A 20,965-nucleotide genomic window follows, 5' to 3' on the forward strand; every position below is an offset into this window, starting at 1 on the left:
ATTAGTAAGTCGAAAAATACCATAATATATTTTACAACAAAACAGGGTATGGTGAAAATTTTTATTCTCAAAGCTTTTAACCAACAAATCAATAATGGATCTACCTATATCGTAAGCAAAGTAAAGATAAAACTATACATGTAACAGCTTCTTGAATGTATGAATGTTGTATGATATTTCCCTGAGTTTACATCCTAAATTTTACTACTTATTAATTGCTGGTATGCAAATTATGCTTGTGTGTAATTAGTTGTATGACGAAAAGTAAGTTAGTGAGCATAGGTCATTTTTGCACGAATTGGTTCGCGACCTCCTCGGTGTCGGTTCATTCATGGTTCATTCATTTCATTGATTTTTATTTAGTCTGTTCTGAATTTTGTTCCAGATAAAAACTTTGTACAATCTTTAACATTACTTGGCAGTTATTTCACTTTTCCTTCCCAAAAATGTATGTAGCTATCCTATTGTAATGCCCAAAAATGTAGTGAATCTATTTATCGGAACGACAGAAAATCAAAAACCACACGTTTTCTTGGCGTTGTTTGTTATCCGGCGTTGCGTTTTTATTAAAGTGTATCGTTTATTTTCGCTGTTATGATATAAAATGTAGTGTGGGGACGTTGTCCGATACTCATTTATATGTTTACATCCTAAATTTGTGAGTATTGCATGATATTTTTAGTGCTAAAGTGTTAAGTGCTTCCTCTGTGCTAATGGCTGAACAACCTATAATTTTAATCCGTATGAAGTCGCCGCGGCGAGAAATGTAAATCGTAATAGCCACGTAATGATGTTCAGATACGTGTGTTCGGCTACCGGCAGTAATAAGAACAAGCTGTTACCGTCACAATGGCCAAGGTCACAACGATTGCTCATGCCGACATTTTTTTTTTCAGGCAATAAACCGTACAATAAACATGTAGCCGCAAATTAAATTATAATACGATGTTTGCAATAGCAGCGTTCCCTAGAGCCATTTGACACCGATGTAAACGTAATAGATGGATCATACTTAGCATATGGCGGTAGTGATGGGTTCGCCGACTCAGCCGGAGGGCGCGGGCTGGTTAGACATGGAGCGGCTGGAGAGCGCGCTGGGCCGCAAGCTGACCTCCATCGACCTGGTGGGCGGCATCTTCTGCAGCATCTGTCAGTCCACGTTCGGGAACAAGAAGGACTACGACTCGCATTATGTGGACCACAACATTGGCGACGCAGATATCGGCTATACTTGCGTTGTGTGCCGCAAGCAGTTCTCGGGCTACCCCAGCTTCCGCAACCATTGCTACTTGGCTCATGTTGCTAAAAACAAACACAGGTCAGTATTGATTTCTTCTACTCAACAAGTCTCTAACAGTGATGGTACTGTCAGTCAAGATATGATGATCTTGACTTGTTTAAAGGGTTAAAATTAGTAAACTGGTCAGCAAAATCTACTTTATAATTTTTTTTGTGGTTCAAAAGCATAAATATCTGATCTTTCACACAATAAAATTGAGCTATATATAAATAGGCTCAGCATCTGAGTCATGCATTTCTTGTCATCCAATTCACAGATTGTAATGATTCATGGATCCATTTTAGAATTGAAAGAGAAAAACATTTCTATTCTATGTATATGTATTTAAAGATAGAAATATAATGGTATTGTCTTTATTTCCAGGTGTTTACATTGCTCCAAAACATTTTCAAAACAATCAATTCTAAACAGTCACATTGATGCTACTCACAATTTCAGATGTGAAACTTGCCAAATTCAGTAAGTTTACCACAACAGTTGATTATTACAATGTTCGGTTTTCATTCAATAGTTATCAAAATAACAAATTCAAAATTTTGTAGCTTTCCATCCAAAAAGGAACTAACAACCCATCAAGTTGTACACGGGAAGGAGAAACCACCATACAATTGCCAAGAATGTGGGGATCACATAGAAAGTATTGACATGTGCGAGCTGCACATAGACAAGCACTGCACCACGGTGTACTCCTGCCCGGTGTGCAACGAACAAACCAACAACAAGCTGGACGCTGCCAAACATCTCACTATCCACTTTGGCGAAGTACTTACGGATGAAGACATTACTACTTCCAAAATTGGGGAGGACTGTTCTATTGACATCCTTGGGGGAGTCCTCTGTAACTACTGCGACGAGTTGTTCAAGAACAGAATAGAGTTTGACACACATTACACTACAGAACACGGAGATAAGCCACTGGTCTACTCATGTAACATTTGTGGGAAGCAGTATGACAAATACCATTTGTTTGGAAACCACTGCTATGATCATATGACCAAAGGTAGATTTGAGTGAGTATCTATTTTCTATTATAATGCAATGCGATTATTATACATACAGCCTTGGCCAAAAGTATTGAGCACCCATGACATCTTTCAGTTTTATGCAGAGTATCAAATAGAAATAAAACAAAACTGAGCCTTCATTCACGAAACTTTTCGGTTAACAACGCAGTTTCTAGCACATTTATGTACTTAGACGAGTCCATGCGGCCCTCACACACGAACATTTCGCCAACTCCAGAATCGGTCATGAAACTCCAGACCATTATACTGCCGTCGCCGTGTTTTACGGTTGGGACCACACACTCTGGCTTAAATTCTTCGCCCACCCGGCGACGCACAAAGGTCACACCAGCGACCTTAGCATGGCGATTCTATCTCTATTCTACCAAGAAACGACAAAGCTCTTTCTTTCCCACTCGACATGTCTTCTACCCGAGCATGGCGCGAGCTGTAGACTCGCGTTTCTATCAAGAGAAAGACTTTCCATAGCAACGGATAAGTAGCTAGTGATGGGTCGTTCTGCGATGAATTTACGTTTAGTTAGCCAAAAAAATGTGTCAATGCACTATTTTTCACGCATGAACCTATACATAAACTCACGTAACTCAAAGCAACAACAAAACGTATTCATCGAACTTATTTCTTATCTGTGGAACTAAAATGGTTGATGTTTGTTTGTTTACAAAAAACGATTATTGTTGTTGATTTTACATATTAATTTAAGTTGTTGATTTTTAATATTGGTGACTACTGCGGCAAGGAAAAAGTAAGTAGATTTTGTGATTAAATAAATAAAGTACTGATTATTCCAATAGTTGTGTGTAATTAATCTAAACGAACAATAATTAATTATCCATACATACGATGAAAAGAACAAAGGAAAATAACATAATAATCTCAATAAATGGTGGTATTGGTGGCATTGCCTGATGAAAACTTTGCCATGCACAGTTCAATGTGTTCCTCACTGTTATCTTGCTTCCCTATATTATTGCCCGAAGTGTTTTTACTTTCGCCGTTACAAAAACTGTTTATTTACAGCATACGAAGTCCCATCCAATAAACAGAGAAGATAGTATCGCGATCCATTGAGAAAAGAAGGCCACGACAAAGAAGAATGGGTCAGTATTCAAAAGCTGCTGAAAAATATGGAAAAAGAACGAGTTCTTGGCATACAATGCTGACACGAGAAATATTCTATTAGTAAGTGTCTTTAAATAATATTCATTTACTAGTAATAGTTCCCCAGACTTGTTGGCTTCATTCTAGCAAAACTCTCATGCTTTGTTGTCAAAATATAATTATGGCAATAATAATTATAGTACCTATTTGTTGCTTGTGTGATATAATATAAGCAACAACTCTTAAGATAAAAAATAAAATGAGACAATCATTTACACAGAGGTAAAGGTTTAATTACATAAAATTAAGGCTACAGATAGTCATTTATTCAAAATAGGCTGAAAATCAGCAGCAGAAGCGGTGGAACAAACTCCCCAGCAACTCAATTCTGTCTGTATGGTTTGAAGAACTGTTGATATACAAAGATATTCATAATAGTTGCTCTTCTGTGAGTTGCAGCTTGTAGTAAGCTACCACTAAGGTCATTAGTGTGTCTCTCTCTCTCTGCCTTTCCTTGGGAAGAGTTGTAGCTTGTAGCATAGGCACCCTGCAAAAAAAAATAACTGTGTGTTTGGTAAAGAGTTTTTACAGTATTATAAAAGAATAACATACTGATAGTGATACATTATCAGCATTATTATTGGTGTCATGAGCCAAGACCCTAACGCATAACTAGAATCCCCTGAAAATGAATGATAATTTAATTTTGTGTTCTTGTTTCAGATTACAAAAAAAGGATGCTAAATGACAGCTGGGCCTTCAGTTTACAAATTATAAATTATTGAAATTATATTATTTAATAAAGAATGTGAATATTAAAATCATAATGGTTGTTTATTTAAAATGTAATTTTTTTCTTAGCAGATAAAACTGTCCAATTCTAGAGTCATATAGCCTGCGCAGTTCGTTCTTAATGAGAGAACTATTGAAAATTGATTGTTTATGAACTCTGTCACGATAATTGGCATTTATGTTCAGTATTTTGCACTCAGTATCTACAATCTGAAATAGAGGTCATAACTAATATTAGGTATACTAACCTTGTATTCACTGCAAAAACAAATTGTTTAAAAAATTTGCTAACAGTGGTTAGTAATGTTGTTAATGACCTAAGCAGGACCCGAGCAAAGAACCTGCAACAATAAGGCTTTGTTAAATATTTTTCTTCTGTTTAATCATTTTCTTGCAATGAAGGGCAATACCTACATAATAGACAAAATAATCTTAGAAACAATAATAAATGAAGTGAATAGATTTTTCTATATTTAAACCTTATCTATAAGGACGAAAACTTTGTCATATTTTTGGTTGATAACAATTGGAAAGCACAACGAAATAAAATAGACTGTAGGTACTTACATTGACAAGAACAGGCAGACCCTGAGATATAGGAGACAGATTCCTGGCACAAATACTGCATCATCTCTGCACATTTACGTTTTCGATGTCGAGAGGCCTAACACTCGTACAGCTCGTTCTTTGAGCTTTACACTGATTCTTCTCAGCATAAAACTGACCACATGACGACGGTAGGACCCCGAAATACTTTGTAAATGCTATTTGAGAACTTAAAATTATAATAATATTCTTGTCTACTCTTGTCTAGGTCCGATGAGATGTAGAGTATTTGACATTTCATATAGAAAGTTATATCTACTCCCAAATGTCAAAAGTAGATAAAATATAGTCGTCATGCTCGAGGCGATAGACACATGTCGATGAAGAAAAGAAACATTTCTCTTCTCGATGTCAAACATCGCCATGCTCGGATCGATAGAAATCTTTCTTCAATCTGTCATTTTGTCGATTCTCCGGTAGACAAAAGCTGTTTCTATGGCGGTCATGCTAGGCCCGCAGGTGTACAAAAAATCTGCAATAAAGAGAAAAATATTGAGTTCCGGAAATAAAAAGAACTTCCTCTATGCGTTTAGAATTTAAACCATTTTATATTTTGTGAGGGCATTAAATTGACTTACTCACCTCAAAGTTTCATTCGTCTGACCACACAACATTTGACCAATCTTCAGCAGTGAAAGTTCGGTGTTGTAAGGCCCATTTGTACCGAGCTTTTTTGTTGCTCTCGGAGAGCCATGGATTCTTCCTGGCTTTACAGCCTTTCAGACCAGCTTCCTGAAGCCTTCTATGAGTAGTTCGAGCAGAAATTGTTTTCTTCATTTGTTCTGAAAACTCAGCAGCGAGCTCTGAAGATGTTTTTTTCCTATTTCTTAATGACTCTCTCAGTAACTGACGATCCTGACGGCCTATGGTGATGCGTTTGCGCCCATACTCGGTGGTTGCGCGGTAATTTTCATACTCATAATTTGTTATATTGGTAATTTCACTGGTGTTTGCAATCCTATTCCCTTCCTTTTCCCGCACATACCTCAACGCATTCGTTGGAGCGAGAGGCGACACTAGCGCCCTTGAGTCGTGTGTGCAACATAACAAACAAATCAATGGCTGACAACGCGCGCGAGAGCTCACGTCTCTCTCCGATACAAAAATCGATATTGAGTGGAAAACTGGTGTGATTTGTGTTGAACTTTATTTGTGGCAGTGCTCCTCGTACAAGAAATCGCCGTAGAAGACAACAGGTACTGTGCTCCTTTCCTTTAGGCATACTTTCTTGTTTTGTGTCGCCCGCAGTATGCCGATTTTCCCGTCGCATTTGCAATCACCAGTTTTCCAAATGTTTCGCATCTTTACGAACCATATTGCGTTTCCCGCGTAACCATTTGGTCCTGCATAGCCGGATTAGTATTTAGAATCAGTGTTAGCCATTCATTAGGTCGTTTTCGACAAACCCGCATTGTTTCGTAGGTACCTACCTTACGCGTCGAAAAGTAAGATAGGTATTTCACGTACTTATTTCGTTGAATTTCGCTAAACCCGCAAATATAGTACACGTACACACGTACTCCGGTGCCTAGGTACCTACTTAGTTGATAGATATCCACGTTCTAGTCGCTTTCAATACGTATTTCATTTAGTTTTCGTAATTCGTAGGCCGCTAAAATGGCACTGGTAGATAAATCGTTGAAGCTGCTGATAGCTAAACGTGATAGAATATTCGCTCGCATGCAAACTATCGCCGATAAAATTAAAAACATTGATTCGCAAGATTCCACTAGGGAATCCTTCCTGTGTGACCTTGAAACAGTAGATTCTTTGCGTACAGATTTCGAAAGTGTGTTGGACGACATTGCCGCCCTCGAGCTTAAACTAAATCCTGATTATGTTGTCAATTATCAAGCACTTTCTTCTTTCGAAGACCTTTTAGGCCGTATAAAGCGAGCAGGGAAATCACTGCAAGTTCAGTCGCATTCCGAGGTCAAAAGGTCACCCCGCTTGCCTCCCATCGAAATACCCGAATTTAACGGAGATATTAAAAATTGGCCTTTATTCATAGCTAGTTATCGTAATGCCGTACATAATAATATTTCTCTGACTGATTGTGAGAAGTTATATTATTTATTAGGAAAGTTGACAGGCAAGGCTCGTTCAATATGCGCGGGTATTACCCCCTCCGCGGATAATTACTCTATTATTTTCGATTCACTTTGCAAAAGGTATGAGGACAAGCGTCAACAAGCAACTTCATACTTAGATCAGTTATTTGAATTTAAACTTATTCCTTCAGGAACCCCTAATAATTTAGAATTATTTTTAGATAAATTCGCTTCGTCTGTAGCTGCGTTGAAAAACCTACAAATTGATGACCTCGCTGATTTTATTTTGTTTTAGAAAAGTCGTGGTGGCCTAGTGGGTAAAGGACCAATCTCTCAAGTATGAGGGCGCGGGTTCGATCCCAGGTCAGGCAAGTACCAATGCAACTTTTCTAAGTCTGTATGTACTTTCTAAGTATATCTTAGACACCATTGGCTGTGTTTCGGATGGCACGTTAAACTGTAGGTCCCGGCTGTCATTGAACATCCTTGGCAGTCGTTACGGGTAGTCAGAAGCCAGTAAGTCTGACACCAGTCTAACCAAGGGGTATCGGGTTGCCCGGGTAACTGGGTTGAGGAGGTCAGATAGGCAGTCGCTTCTTGTAAAGCACTGGTACTCAGCTGAATCCGGTTAGACTGGAAGCCGACCCCAACATGATTGGGAAGAAGGCTCGGAGGATGAGCTGATTTTATTTTGTTTTATGTCGCTCTTAAAAAACTCGATTTAGACACGGGTCGTACTTTTGAGTGCACTCGTAAATTAAAACCTAATAGTTCTGAATTTCCGTCTTTTTCCGAATTGGATAGTTTTGTTCGTGACCACATAAAAGTATTGGAACGTACGTCATCATCGGTTGCTCGGGTCACCAACAATAAAAAACCTGCAGATCGTAAACCTACTACTACACATGCCTATACGTCTAGTTCGGCTGAGTCATCCGCGTGTAGTCTATGCGGCGAGCAGCATGATTACATTTATAAATGTAGGGTTTTTAATAGTTACAAACCAGATCAACGTTTTAAATTCGTAAAATCTAATAACTTATGTATAAATTGTTTAAGTAGTGGTCATCGTGTTTCCGCATGTGGGTCGACATCTACTTGCAAAAAATGTAATTCCAAACATCACACTTTATTGTGCTTTGATAGTAAACACGCGGCAAGTAACTCGCCCCATTCAAACGCGGCTCGCGGGCTGCCACCGGCCGCCGTTGCCGCGGCCGGGCAGCCAGCCGCTGCGCCCGCCATTTTTACAGCAGCGCCGCTGCCATCGAGTGTAGCGACCACTACCCCCGCGCCCGCGCCCCCGCGCGCAGACATCGCGCTGTGTTCGTTATCCGAAAATCATACCGAGAGTAAACATCGGGGCCCTACTACGGTGCTCATTGCTACTGCTCGTATTATTATCGTAGATTCGCATGGAAATGAACATAGTGTTCGTGCATTGTTAGACAGTGGTTCTCAAAGTAACTTTATAACTAGTGATTGTTGTCGACGCTTAGGTTTGAACATAAATAATAGGCCTTCTTGTTCTACCGTAAAGGGAATAGGGGGTTCGAGTAAAATGATTCAGGGTTCCGTAAATATTAAATTTTATTCTCGTTTCAATCGTAACATAAATTATTGTTTAGAGTCGTTGGTAGTAGATAAAATTACCGAACGTTTGCCGACAGCCACGGTTGATGCTTCTCTTTTATATAATTTCAAAAACTTACCGTTGGCTGACGATACATATTTTTCATCAGGCCCGATTCAGGTTTTAATCGGCGCTTCGATTTTCCCGCATTTGCTCTTGTTGAACAAAGTTCAAGGACAGCCCCCGCATGCTTCGCCTCTCGCTTTAGAAACTGTCCTTGGCTATGTAATTGTAGGTGACGCTCCAGTACGCGTTGATAGTAAGTCGACTGTATCGTATTGTTGTACCACGGACCCGTTGGACTCCGCTGTCCGTAAATTCTGGGAAATAGAGGAGGTGGATGTTCCCTCCATACTAAGCCCGGACGACACATTGTGTGAGGAGTTTTATACCCGCACTACCACTCGGGATAGTGACGGACGTTACGTAGTTGCTTTACCTTTCAAGGGTGAAGTCGAATCCCTTGGGAACTCGCGTCAAGTAAGTGAACGTCGGTTTTACTGCTTGGAAAGAAAAATGCAGGCTTCTCCACAATTGAAGGTCGCGTATGACAGTGTCATCTTCGAATATTTAGAAAAGGGTTACATTTCACCTACAGATTCTGTCTCTTCGGAAGCTTCGTACTTCATTCCGCATCATGGTGTGATCCGCGATGACAAGATCACTACCAAGCTTCGTGTCGTTCTCGATGGTAGTTGCAAGACTTCTACCCGCGTTTCGCTTAATGATCTCTTGTATGGTGGTCAAAACCTACAAGGGAACTTGTTTAACATTATCGTTAATTTTCGTTTGTTTTTGATCGCTCTTTCCGCAGATATTCGTCAAATGTTTCTCAGTATCGGAATCCGAGAATCGGATCGTCGTTTCCAACGCATTTTGTATCGTTTTTCGCCGCAAGAACCTTTAAAGGTTTATGAGTTCAATCGTGTCGTTTTTGGACTTAAGTCTAGTCCTTTTCATGCTCTGCGCACTATAAAGCAGTTGGCGGAGGATGAGGGTGATTCTTACCCTCAAGCTAAGGAAATTGTAGCTACAGGTCTGTATATGGACGATTTTGTCTATTCCGTTTCCTCGGAAGACCAAGGCATTTCCACCGCCTCAGAAATGATAGGTCTCATGAAAGCTGGTCAATTTGAGTTAGTCAAATGGACCAGTAATTCTCAAGTTGTACTAGACTCGATTCCTCCTTCTCATCGCTTGCCGGCTGTCAAAGAATTTGATGAGTCTGACCAACATAAAGTACTCGGCTTGTGTTGGTCACCTACTTCAGACCATTTCAGCATGAAGGTGAATACTCCAGCTAACCATTGTACCAAGCGCACAATACTGTCGTGTGTCGCTAAAATATGGGATGTCATGGGATTCGTCGCGCCTGTCGTCCTGTATGCTAAACTTCTCATCAAACAGCTCTGGCTGTGCGATTGTGATTGGGATGATACTCCACCTGAAGATATCGTCAGGCTGTGGACTCGCTTTAAAGAAGAGCTACCAGTGCTCAGTCGTATAAAAATCCCACGTCACCTAGGTATTGTCGCCGATAGTGTCGTCACTATCTTAGCTTTCGCGGACGCTAGTGAAAAGGCATATGGTGGAGTTATTTACTTCCATGTTCAAAACAGCGATGGTAATACTGTCAACTTGTTAACTGCTAAATCGAAAGTCTCTCCTAAGAAGGTAGTTTCTCTCGCTCGTCTTGAGCTATGTGCTATACTTGTGCTAGCTCAACTCATAAAAAATGTCGTTGTCGCTTGTCAAAACCGCGTTGTTATTCGTAATATATTCGCATTTTCGGACTCTACGGTCGCACTCTGTTGGGTACATTCGTCGCCCCATCGGTGGAACACCTTTGTGGCTAACAGAGTGTCTAAAATACATAATGACTTATCTCCACAAAATTTGTATCACGTGTCCGGTACAGACAATCCCGCTGATTGTCTCTCACGCGGACTCACACCTTCTCAAATTATTGATCATCCGCTTTGGTTTACTGGTCCTCGTTGGGCTCACTTGGATGTCTCACAGTGGCCTGTCGTTCCCTTCAATCCCTCTTCCGTGTCCGAAGCACCTGAAGAGAAGAAACATTCGTTGCTAGCTACACCAAATGAAAGATCTCTCATTCTTTCTTTGGCCGATCGTATTTCGTCTTGGAGTAAATTACTTCGTGTGGTAATTTACATTTGTCGTTTTACTAAACTGTTACCTCTTAGATATCGCATGTCAGCGTCGGATTACGACTTCGCTGAATTACTCGTTCTTCGCCAACTTCAAACTCATTATTTCTCCGCTGAGATCGTCAGACTCGGGGAAGGCAAGGATTGTAGTCCTTTTATTCGACACTTGAAACCGTTCCTCAAAGACGGACTCATTAGAGTCGGAGGCCGTCTAAGTAACTCTGATTTGAATTATGATAGGAAGTATCCCATCTTGCTTCCAAGTAAGGATCCAATTTTAAATTTGCTTGTCGAATACCACCATAAGGTTAATTGCCACGCAGGTCCTGATTTGCTGATGTCACTCTTACGTCAAAGGTATTGGATACTTTCTGCTAGAAACTTAATTAGAAGTAGAGTACACAAGTGTCTTCCTTGCTTTCGGCTCAGACCAAAGCCAAACTTTCCTGAGATGGCAGATCATCGTTCTTGCCGTGTTGTTCAATCTGCTAAACCGTTCGTCCACACGGGCACGGATTATGCTGGTCCGTTTAAAGTTACCATGTCTCGTGGTCGAGGTGTTCGTTCCACCAAGGCTTACGTGTGTCTGTTCGTCTGCATGACTACACGCGCGGTGCACATAGAACTGGCTGGTGATCTCAGCACAGCTAGTTTTATGGACGCTTTTAAACGGTTTCTTTCCAGGCGTGGCCCGGTTAGTAGAATTTATTCAGACAACGGGACTAACTACATAGGCGCTAAACGCAAACTGTCGGAACTTCATAGATTTCTTTGCTCGAAACATCATAATACTGAATTTGGTCATATGTTAGCTGAAAATCGTATAGATTGGTCGCTCAATGTCCCCACTGCCAGTCATTTCGGCGGCAACTGGGAGGCTAATATCAAAAGTTTAAAGTCGCATTTAAATCGTACTGTAGGAGATACTGTTCTTTCGTTTGAAGAATTAAGTACCGTGCTTACCCAAGTCGAGTCTGTAATGAATACGAGACCTTTGTGCAGGACACTCTCTAGTGATCCTTCGGAACCACTTGCTTTAACTCCAGCACACTTTTTGAATCTTACGCCTTTAAAATACTTACCGGCGCAAGAAGTAGAGACAAAATCTACCGTGACTAGACACCAGTTGTTAGACAAATTAGTACAATCGTTTTGGAAGCGCTGGAGAAATGGATACCTTCACACATTGCAATCGCGTCGTAAATGGAACACGCCGGTGGATCCAGTCGTTGTCGGCACGGTCGTCGTTCTTAAAACTGATAATTCCCCTCCACTACACTGGCCTTTGGGTGTCGTTGAGGAGGTTTTCCCTGACTCCACCGGAGTGACTCGTGTCGCTCGGGTAAAGACAGCGACTGGATCCTACTTGCGTCCCGTCGTGCGTCTATGCCCGTTGCCCAATCAATAAATTTCAAGCTCGTTATTCAAAACTTTATTAGTAGTTAGGTAGATTAGGCAAAATAGGTACTTAGTTTTCATTTTGTTATTTCGTTTCGTATACTTACGTAGTACAACTATCGTATAAATAATTTAGTTTCGTAAATTGCTTCAACTCTTGAAGGCATCCCTTCAAGCCCGGGGGGAATGGTTGCGCGGTAATTTTCATACTCATAATTTGTTATATTGGTAATTTCACTGGTGTTTGCAATCCTATTCCCTTCCTTTTCCCGCACATACCTCAACGCATTCGTTGGAGCGAGAGGCGACACTAGCGCCCTTGAGTCGTGTGTGCAACATAACAAACAAATCAATGGCTGACAACGCGCGCGAGAGCTCACGTCTCTCTCCGATACAAAAATCGATATTGAGTGGAAAACTGGTGTGATTTGTGTTGAACTTTATTTGTGGCAGTGCTCCTCGTACAAGAAATCGCCGTAGAAGACAACAGGTACTGTGCTCCTTTCCTTTAGGCATACTTTCTTGTTTTGTGTCGCCCGCAGTATGCCGATTTTCCCGTCGCATTTGCAATCACCAGTTTTCCAAATGTTTCGCATCTTTACGAACCATATTGCGTTTCCCGCGTATCTATTTTGATGTGATCCGGTATCAGAGAATCGCTGAATAGCATAATGCACGGATCGGCGCGAACATTTCACAGTTTTGGAAATCTCTACTTGTGATTTCCCTTGCACATTTTTTTGCACCCAGGTGTTTTATTGTCAGCTGCGGCATAAGTCATTGTTTTAAAATCTTTGTAGATAACCGATAAAAGAATACTTCAACGATAGATTCGGGTTTCTCCCATAATTACCGTGATCTAGTGAAATTTGTAAGGTGCTCAATACTTTTGGCCAAGGCTGTATATGCAGTTTTATTTTGTGTGTACTCATGAACTTGAGTTTATTAATTTAAAAGGGCTGAGTGAATTTGATTGATCCTTCCTGTCTCTAAATTATCTATACTGTGTACACTATAGATTGAATTATGTGCCTATCGTGTTTAACGTATTAATGTTGCGAATTTTTAAAGGATATACTAGTGGTAGAGAAAGTAGTAGTAGTAGAAAATGGCCTTGATTGATGATGGGTCAATGATGAAATGTTTCTTGAGCTTACATAGTATCATGTTTCTAAATTCACATCAAGCAATATTTAAATGCCAGTTCTTCATCACCCACAGATGCACAGACTGCGGCAAGTCATTCTGTCGGCTGTCACTCCTGGTGACTCACACTGAGGCGTTCCACTCTGCCGATTCCGGGGACAAGCCATTCCGCTGTGGCACTTGTGGCTACGGCTTCAAGTCTGCTAAGAGATTGTGTGAACACACCCGAGTTGTGCATGCTACTAGTGCTTTGAGGTGCACGCAGAACGGCTGTAATGAGATGTGAGTCTATTATGTTATCAGGTTTTATCTGTCCTGTAGAAATGTTGATATCATGTAGCAGGACCAAGTTGTAGATAAGCAAATAACTATTTTCGAAGCCGTTTTACGGTTTCCACTGCTGTTGTATGTAGACTTACTATGTAACCTGTCTCTTTGTTCTTGCAAATAAGTTTTTAGGTTTTGTCGTATCAAAATATAAGACTTTATTATAATGTCCAGGTTCGAATCTCTGAAGGAGCTGCTGTTCCACCAGCGCTCGCACCGCTCGGCGCTGGACAACTGGTGCCGGCAGTGCGGGCTGCAGTTCAGCTCGCTGGCGGCCGCCGAGCGCCACCTCGACGTGCACCGCAAGAAGCACTACGCCTGCCCCGTCTGCCCCAAGACCTACCGCGAGAAGTACCTCATCCTCAAGCACGTGCCCACGCACTTCGAGTCAGTCCTCCATGTCTGCAAAGTCTGTGGCAAAGTCTTCAACCAACGCTCTCGTCTCGTTCAACACTCCAAAACCCATTCAGCTCTCCGAACCCACACGTGCAGTGTGTGCAGCAAGGGCTTCATGAAGGCCGCCGTGCTCGAGCAGCACATGAACATCCACCTCGGGTACCGCCCCTTCAAGTGCACCGTCTGTCCCAAGACCTTCGCCAGCCACCCCAACTTTCACAAACATATGCGCCGTATACACAACATACCCAAGAAAGATATACAAACCTTTAATAATATAATGAAAACTACTCCTGAACAAGTCCCAGTCACTGTAATCGATAATAGCGACACTAAAATGAAAATCGAGTCAGGAATCGATTCTACGAGTTCAGAAATGTCTCTAGAGACACACAGTTTTGCTGAGTCAGATGATAGTACAATGGACAGTATTGATCCAACCATCATAAAGAGAGATTGGAGTATCTCCAATGAAAGTTCCATTATTGAAAACATAGATACACTACAATATACTGATATGCTGCCGGCTAACAGCACCACATTTATTGATTTTGGTGAGTATTTCCACTTTTGTTGAATCAATTTATAAATTAGACTCATTTTTAAATGTCGAACTATGATTTCAGAGCTCTCCACAGAAGTAATGTCCAATCAAGCAACGCCTGCAGGCCAGGCGTGGCCCGGGCAAGACGGACAGCTGCTGCTGCCCGGGCAAGACATACAGGGCCTGGCCGGGCAGGAGCCTGCAGGGCTGGTGCCGGCGGAGTACGGGCCGGAGTTCAACGTGGCGTCCGGCGTGTGGTCGGGCGGGGTCATCGACCTGGACGAGCAGTACCTGCCGCACATCGACCCGCGCCTCACCATCAAGCCGCCCGTGGAGGCGCCGCCAGCAGACGCCTGGGAGCCTATCATCACGAAGGTATACAGCGTCTTCGAAGACGCTGAACTCAATCGACTCTCCATATTAAAGACCGACATATTCTAAACGCCCCGACACTCTCGCACTACACTAGAAATGCCAAAGGCGTAATTGCACTTGCTCAGTATCTCGTATTTGATTGACATACACCTCATAGAAACATTCAGAGAACTACCGGCCGTAAATTTTATTTCATAGTACCATTTCTAACGCAATGTGAGCAAAACATTCAAGTAACATCTCTCGTGCATCCAAATACGCAATAACAACCAAGTGCAATTACGCTATAACGTGCGACACCCACACTAATAGTAGATTTTAATGATTTAATAGTATTCGTTCCGGTCAAGCGGGTTCAATCACCTATAGATGTTTAATTATAAAGATTACATTAATTAGTGGGACCCGCTCGGCCGACCACACAGCTACCTCAGGCAAACGACTATATACCTCAGTAATCCATAGGAAATATTTTAATGTAACTGTTGATATATACATTTATATAACATAGATCCCACCAAACATTAGTTGGTTAATGTTCTTTAATCATATTCATAATAATGCTACCTCATTTAGTTGTTTAAGTTATCGATATAGATTGTTGCTTAAACGTATGCCTCGTTCAGATGTACAACAGTATGTAGTGATGTGCCATGTAACGACGAGAACGCGAGTCCTAGTCGAGTACTGCGGGCTAGAAGTGATGGGTGCATGTCGATGTTTCACCATATAATGTTGCCATGTTTATCGACCAATGTCAGAATTAAAATGGTTTGTTTAAATGGTCGTTATCTGGCTACGGAGCCTCCATCTCGAATATCTTAGTAATATGAGACATGGCATGCTCGCCTGACGTTCGCAGTACGCGACTCTTGCGCGGTTCTTGTAAAAGTAACGAGTCGTTTTGTTTATGGGTGGTAGGTTTTTGACATAAGCCTCATGGAATAAGCACTCCACCGTTTGCGAGCAAAACGAGTCGTTTTTTTTTTTTATAGGAGCCGTGTATATAAAGTCCATGCGTCGCCTGACGCCAGTAAAATCTTTAAATTGCAGTAAAAACTATTCGGTTCCAATATTGTATTATATTCGATGATTATGATCCAAAGTTAGGGTAAGATGATTTGGTGAACAAATTATTTGCATTTGTAAATATTTTGGTACTTGCGGCACTTGCATTTTCGACGCTTTTTGAGGCCGCCGTTGGTTCTAGGGAATAGGATTGTGGAGAATGGAAGGCAAGGAATATATCTCGACTGCTTTTGGATGTCAGCTGTATAGCTAGCTCGAGTTATGTAATCGTGGGGCTTCGAACTGAAGTCCATTCTAGTCCAGATGAGTGAGTAGTCATCAAGTGTGTTGCCGCACATTCTGCACAGGTTCTTGTTCGGTGACAGTATATGCTGTCCTATGTGCTATTCTCTTGTACAGGGATTCGTGTAAGATCTAAAGTATGTTATTGACTGACACGCATTTACTTGAGTAGGACGTTGTGCCGTGGTTGGCTGGTTCCAACCACGTGGTGTTGGAGTATCGCGGAGACCAACGGCGGTGTGCTCATGCATTTGAATTTCGATTCCTTTATTATTATTGTTATTTTTTTATTCGGAAGTCGCGACGCCAAGCGTCGTGATTTTAGTGTAAGTGAATCGATAGTGCTGTGATATTTTTTATGTATATTTAGTGTTAAGATTAGAGAGTGTAACGTAACGAGTGAGTACAAACCGTTAAACATCGCGAGTAGCCGGCGGCCGCCCGCCGCCAGAGCATTCGGTAATAGACAAGTAATGTTGCTACAAAACATATAGATGCAAGAGCATTCTAATTAAATTGAAAGGAAATCGGTGTTTCCACACCAAAAAAAATAAAAACTTGACAATGTTTACTTAAGCAGAATCAAGCTGCAAACTTAAAATGTTGATGTAAATGTTAAAAAAGAGAAAAAATATTTAACTCCGAAATATATTTTGGAGAGAATTATTTACAAGTATGAGGAAGAGGGGTCTTAGTGATAAAGATATCCAAAGACTGCTAGGTATTATAAGTTCTTTGAACTTGAAATTCGACTTATAAGTCAGGGATTTATGCGGAATAAAGTCAGACGTAACGAAAGCAAACTAATGTAATAGAAAAACGGCGTAGCTATCGGATAATCATAGGCTTTGACAAGAAAACGACAAAATTAACAATGAAGCAAGTATTTGGCGCCTGGAATCACCTGCACAAGGTATAGGCAGAGTTGCATCGATCACACACTCCGGCCGAGGCCGGCAGCATGAGCGGATCGCGGATCCCGTGCAAGGAAATTAACAAAACGAAATTAAACGCGCGCACGCCGACCGGACAGGGAACGTAAATTATTTTTGTCTGCATTTTCACTCGTAGTGGAATTGTCCGGGCGGTGGTGGCGCGGCCAATAACCACGCTAGATTGGTTCCTCTTGGCGGCCGCGCGAGGGGCGACGAAACAAAAAAATACATAGTATAAATAATCTTCATGTGGCGTTAAAATTGTACAAGTTTTGCCAAGTCGATGATAGCAGTATTCTATGTCTTTTTGTCGTGGTCGGTGTTTGTAAATCTGTTATGTCTAAATTATAAATAATATAAAAAAAAGAAAAATCCGTCTCCCCCGCGCGGTCCGTACAACGCTGTCAGTTCCGTGCGAGCTTACGACAGTTATAATATAATAGCATTAACTCACATACAATATAAGATGTCTTTAACCTCACCTGAGGCTTTCATTATTTCAATATAAATAGTACTTATTTCGAACTTCTATAATCATGAAAAAACCATTTTGATGTTAAAAATTTGTTGCAAAGGGGACAATTGTATATTTTCGCGGAAATCTTGCCGATTATAATAGAAGAATTAAAAATATGAATAAGTAGTTTTATAAAACAAGGGTATTAAAAATAGAGCACAGTTTACAAATGTTAGGGTCTAGTAGCACCTTGGGAAGATACAAACAAAACGAGTTTTTATGAAGCGCATAGCGTTATCAGTACTTTGTCTTGCCCTGCAAGGCACCAGTGCGAAGCTGGTTAGAAGTCTCAAGCCCCTTATAAGTTGATCTAAATAAGCAGAAATTCTCCAGGGCTTAATCCCACGATCCGTCTGCGGTATAAATTGAACGCCTGTTCAATAAATTTCGGTCGATGGCCAAAAATGTATTGACATCAATACTTCTCTGCCATTGACAGAACACTCCTAGGCTTATTCTTACTCTGCAATGAACTCTAAAATTGTTTCTCCATGAAACCAGTAAAATTCAGGTTGACTACACTCCCGTAGTTCAACGAACACCAATGTGATTACGGTTTTAAACCGATGGGGTTCAAAGAGCCAATTAACGTAAGATTAAGACCCTCACCTGAACAGATCGTCGGAGCGAGACTGAGTGACGAAACTAACCCGAAATTCTCTCATTGTACCCTTTGCGACCGTATTTGTCCCTAGCTTTTAGGTGTTAGGTTATAGTCGAACACAGGGTATTGTGGTTCTATTTTAACGGAAGTGTTAAAAAACGATTAGTAAGCGACACATCGCACCCGAAACATGATGGCTACACAATACTACCCCAATACCCAACAAGTGTACAGTATAGGTACCGTTTTAAATCTGTCTTAAAATATAAGGTTTTCAGGCCGGGTTACGATTATACTTACAGGGATTTATCTAAAACGAATTTTGAGAAATACGTATAAAGTAAATATAAATGTGTGTTTAAAATGTAATACATAACGTATTACTATAAAAAGTAAAACGAATTCCTTAAACTTCGTTTTGTGAAGCAGTAAAGTTTGCAGACTATGTTCATTTCAAACGAGCTGGGGAAAGTAAAAAGTTAACTAGACAGGACCAGACGATACCAACACAGGTTGGCAGTCTGCAGAACGAGTAGGACGGACAATTTTGATATGAACGTATTCGCCGATAGCAAAGTTTAAAAAAGATATTTTTCAAATAAATATTTAACAGTAAAATATGTAGAAATGTTTGGAAATATTTCAAGTAAGGCACAGTTGTGAAGTTTATCAAAACCCGGTCGATGTTTCATGTAGTAAGCTAAATAAATTACGTTTTAATTCAAAACTCTTATTTTAGAGGTTTAAACAAGTAAAAATGCATAATAAGTATACATAGTGTTACGTACCTACTGGTTTATTTGGCTCGCATTTTGGTATTGTGAAAATATTTTGTACATAATTCTGTGATCAATTTTATCCTTGACACCTATCATTAACTAAAATGATTTTCTTTGTGAATGAACTTATTTTTTCGACAAGACTGTTTTTAAATACCCATAGAATAGGGTGTATTCAATTGAAATTTATCAGATTTAAGAGTAAATAGCAAATGTACTACCTGGACCAACCCAATAGGGCCTGGTCTTCACGTATGAAGTTTTGATAATTTGAATTTAAAATGTAGTAATCAGAGTCTTGTCGTCTAAATATGTAATTGGCCTAAATCAACACGTTAGGCCAGTAACTAGTCGGCCATGATTTTATCGAGCTTACGATAGCAACCTTCGATTTGAGTTATTTTGGCCAAATCATGGTCCACTACGTTCTTAGGTGGAAAGGATAATGTAAAAGCAGCTTTTTTCGCTTTGATGTTTGAAACTTTTGACATGAAATGTATACTTTTAAGAAATTGTATTTTTTGTGCGTCAAGCTTCTAATTGTAAATAAAAACGCTGTTACATTTTTTTCTACTATTCGATAACTGTACGGGATTTGTTTTAAGACGTAGGCTCATATATTATGTCCATCAGGATTGAGGAGCCAGTTTTTGTATCTTAATGAAATTTTGTACTTATTTAGTAGTACGTTAAAAAGTATTGTAGGCTCAATCTTGGAATTTGTAGTATAATAGTTCAAAAGTTATATGAACACAAAGGTGGCTCCTCAATCTAAATATTTGGACTGAGGAGCCACGTTGGAACACAGAAAGTATACGATGTACATTCTTGAAAATTTTGTATGATTTAGTAGTAATTGAGCGCAATGCGTACTAAAAATTGAACTCCAGTACCTTTAATATTTAAGAAGATACAATACTTTTAATGTGGCACCTTAACCCATACGATGAAAGTGTGAATTCCCATGAATCGTAAGTGGCAAATTCAAATTACACCCCATAAACATTTAGTAGTAAGTGTGTCTGAATTTGTAGTACATAAACAAAGTAGTAAAATTGAGTGAATTTTGTAAAAATACGTATTTTAAGTGGCTCCTCAATCCTGACGTTTCTGAAACGAGAAAATGCTTGGGTTACCTGAAATCGGAATGGAATTAAAAAAATAAAGACACTAACATTTAGTATAAATTTCTACTAAATATACATGCACAAATGAAAATTGTATGTATTCAATATCTGATAAAAAATCATCTTTTCCATTTTCCTTAGGACGTCGCCATTAAGGGTGACCATGTAATGTGAATAAAAATCAGGATAAATAGGTAGTTCTTAGCTTTGACGCCAATTTTTTATGAAACCTCTGTAGACAAACGCATTTATGGCTATTCCGCCTCGTGAATGACAAAATATTATTAAATACAAAAGTATTTAATAACCTTACTTAATAAAGTATTTAATAAACTTGCTTTGCCATTCAACATTGCTGGAGCGATGTAATGTTCCAAATTCAAAAAACGCGCCTGCAATGGTTTTTTTTTTTGCCCTTAGGGCAGGCTAAAATGTTACGACCGTACTGCCTAGTATTTCGTAGTGGTAATGGATTTGATTTTCATTGTCCATAAATTCGATACTTCGCATTTTTTTTAATAATGACAGCATTACATATGAAACAGATATTCGCCTTTATCTGTCGCCCTACCTATTTATCCTGATTTTTATTCACATTACATGGTCACCCTTAATAGCGACGTCCTAAGGAAAATGGAAAAGATGATTTTTTATCAGATATTGAATACATACAATTTTCATTTGTGCATGTATATTTAGTAGAAATTTATACTAAATGTTAGTGTCTTTATTTTTTTAATTCCATTCCGATTTCAGGTAACCCAAGCATTTTCTCGTTTCAGAAACGTCAGGATTGAGGAGCCACTTAAAATACGTATTTTTACAAA

At 40.0% G+C, this 20,965-nt stretch overlaps 1 protein-coding gene across 1 annotated transcript; it reads left to right on the top strand.

The window, feature by feature from the left end:
• The first annotated feature begins 394 nt into the window (after positions 1-394).
• Positions 395-19,345, top strand: LOC124634318 (oocyte zinc finger protein XlCOF6-like). The gene is made up of 7 exons (XM_047169853.1): positions 395-658; positions 897-1,318; positions 1,664-1,759; positions 1,843-2,310; positions 13,299-13,505; positions 13,725-14,500; positions 14,573-19,345. The coding sequence occupies exons 2-7, from the start codon at positions 1,020-1,022 to the stop codon at positions 14,929-14,931; spliced, it is 2,205 nt and encodes a 734-aa protein (XP_047025809.1). The 5' UTR covers positions 395-658; positions 897-1,019; the 3' UTR covers positions 14,932-19,345.
• Positions 19,346-20,965: the final 1,620 nt, after the last annotated feature.

The sequence above is a fragment of the Helicoverpa zea genome, chromosome 11 (assembly GCF_022581195.2).
Source record: "Helicoverpa zea isolate HzStark_Cry1AcR chromosome 11, ilHelZeax1.1, whole genome shotgun sequence".
Classification (NCBI taxonomy): Eukaryota; Metazoa; Arthropoda; class Insecta; order Lepidoptera; family Noctuidae; genus Helicoverpa; species Helicoverpa zea.

What these genes read in the sequence shown, in the direction of transcription:
- LOC124634318 (XM_047169853.1), top strand. Translation starts at nt 1,020, where the DNA reads ATGGCGGTAGTGATGGGTTCGCCGACTCAGCCGGAGGGCGCGGGCTGG. An exon ending in GTTGCTAAAAACAAACACAG is followed by an intron (nt 1,319 to 1,663) that starts GTCAGTATTGAT and finishes CTTTATTTCCAG; the next exon opens with GTGTTTACATTGCTCCAAAA. An exon ending in CAGAACGGCTGTAATGAGAT is followed by an intron (nt 13,506 to 13,724) that starts GTGAGTCTATTA and finishes TATAATGTCCAG; the next exon opens with GTTCGAATCTCTGAAGGAGC.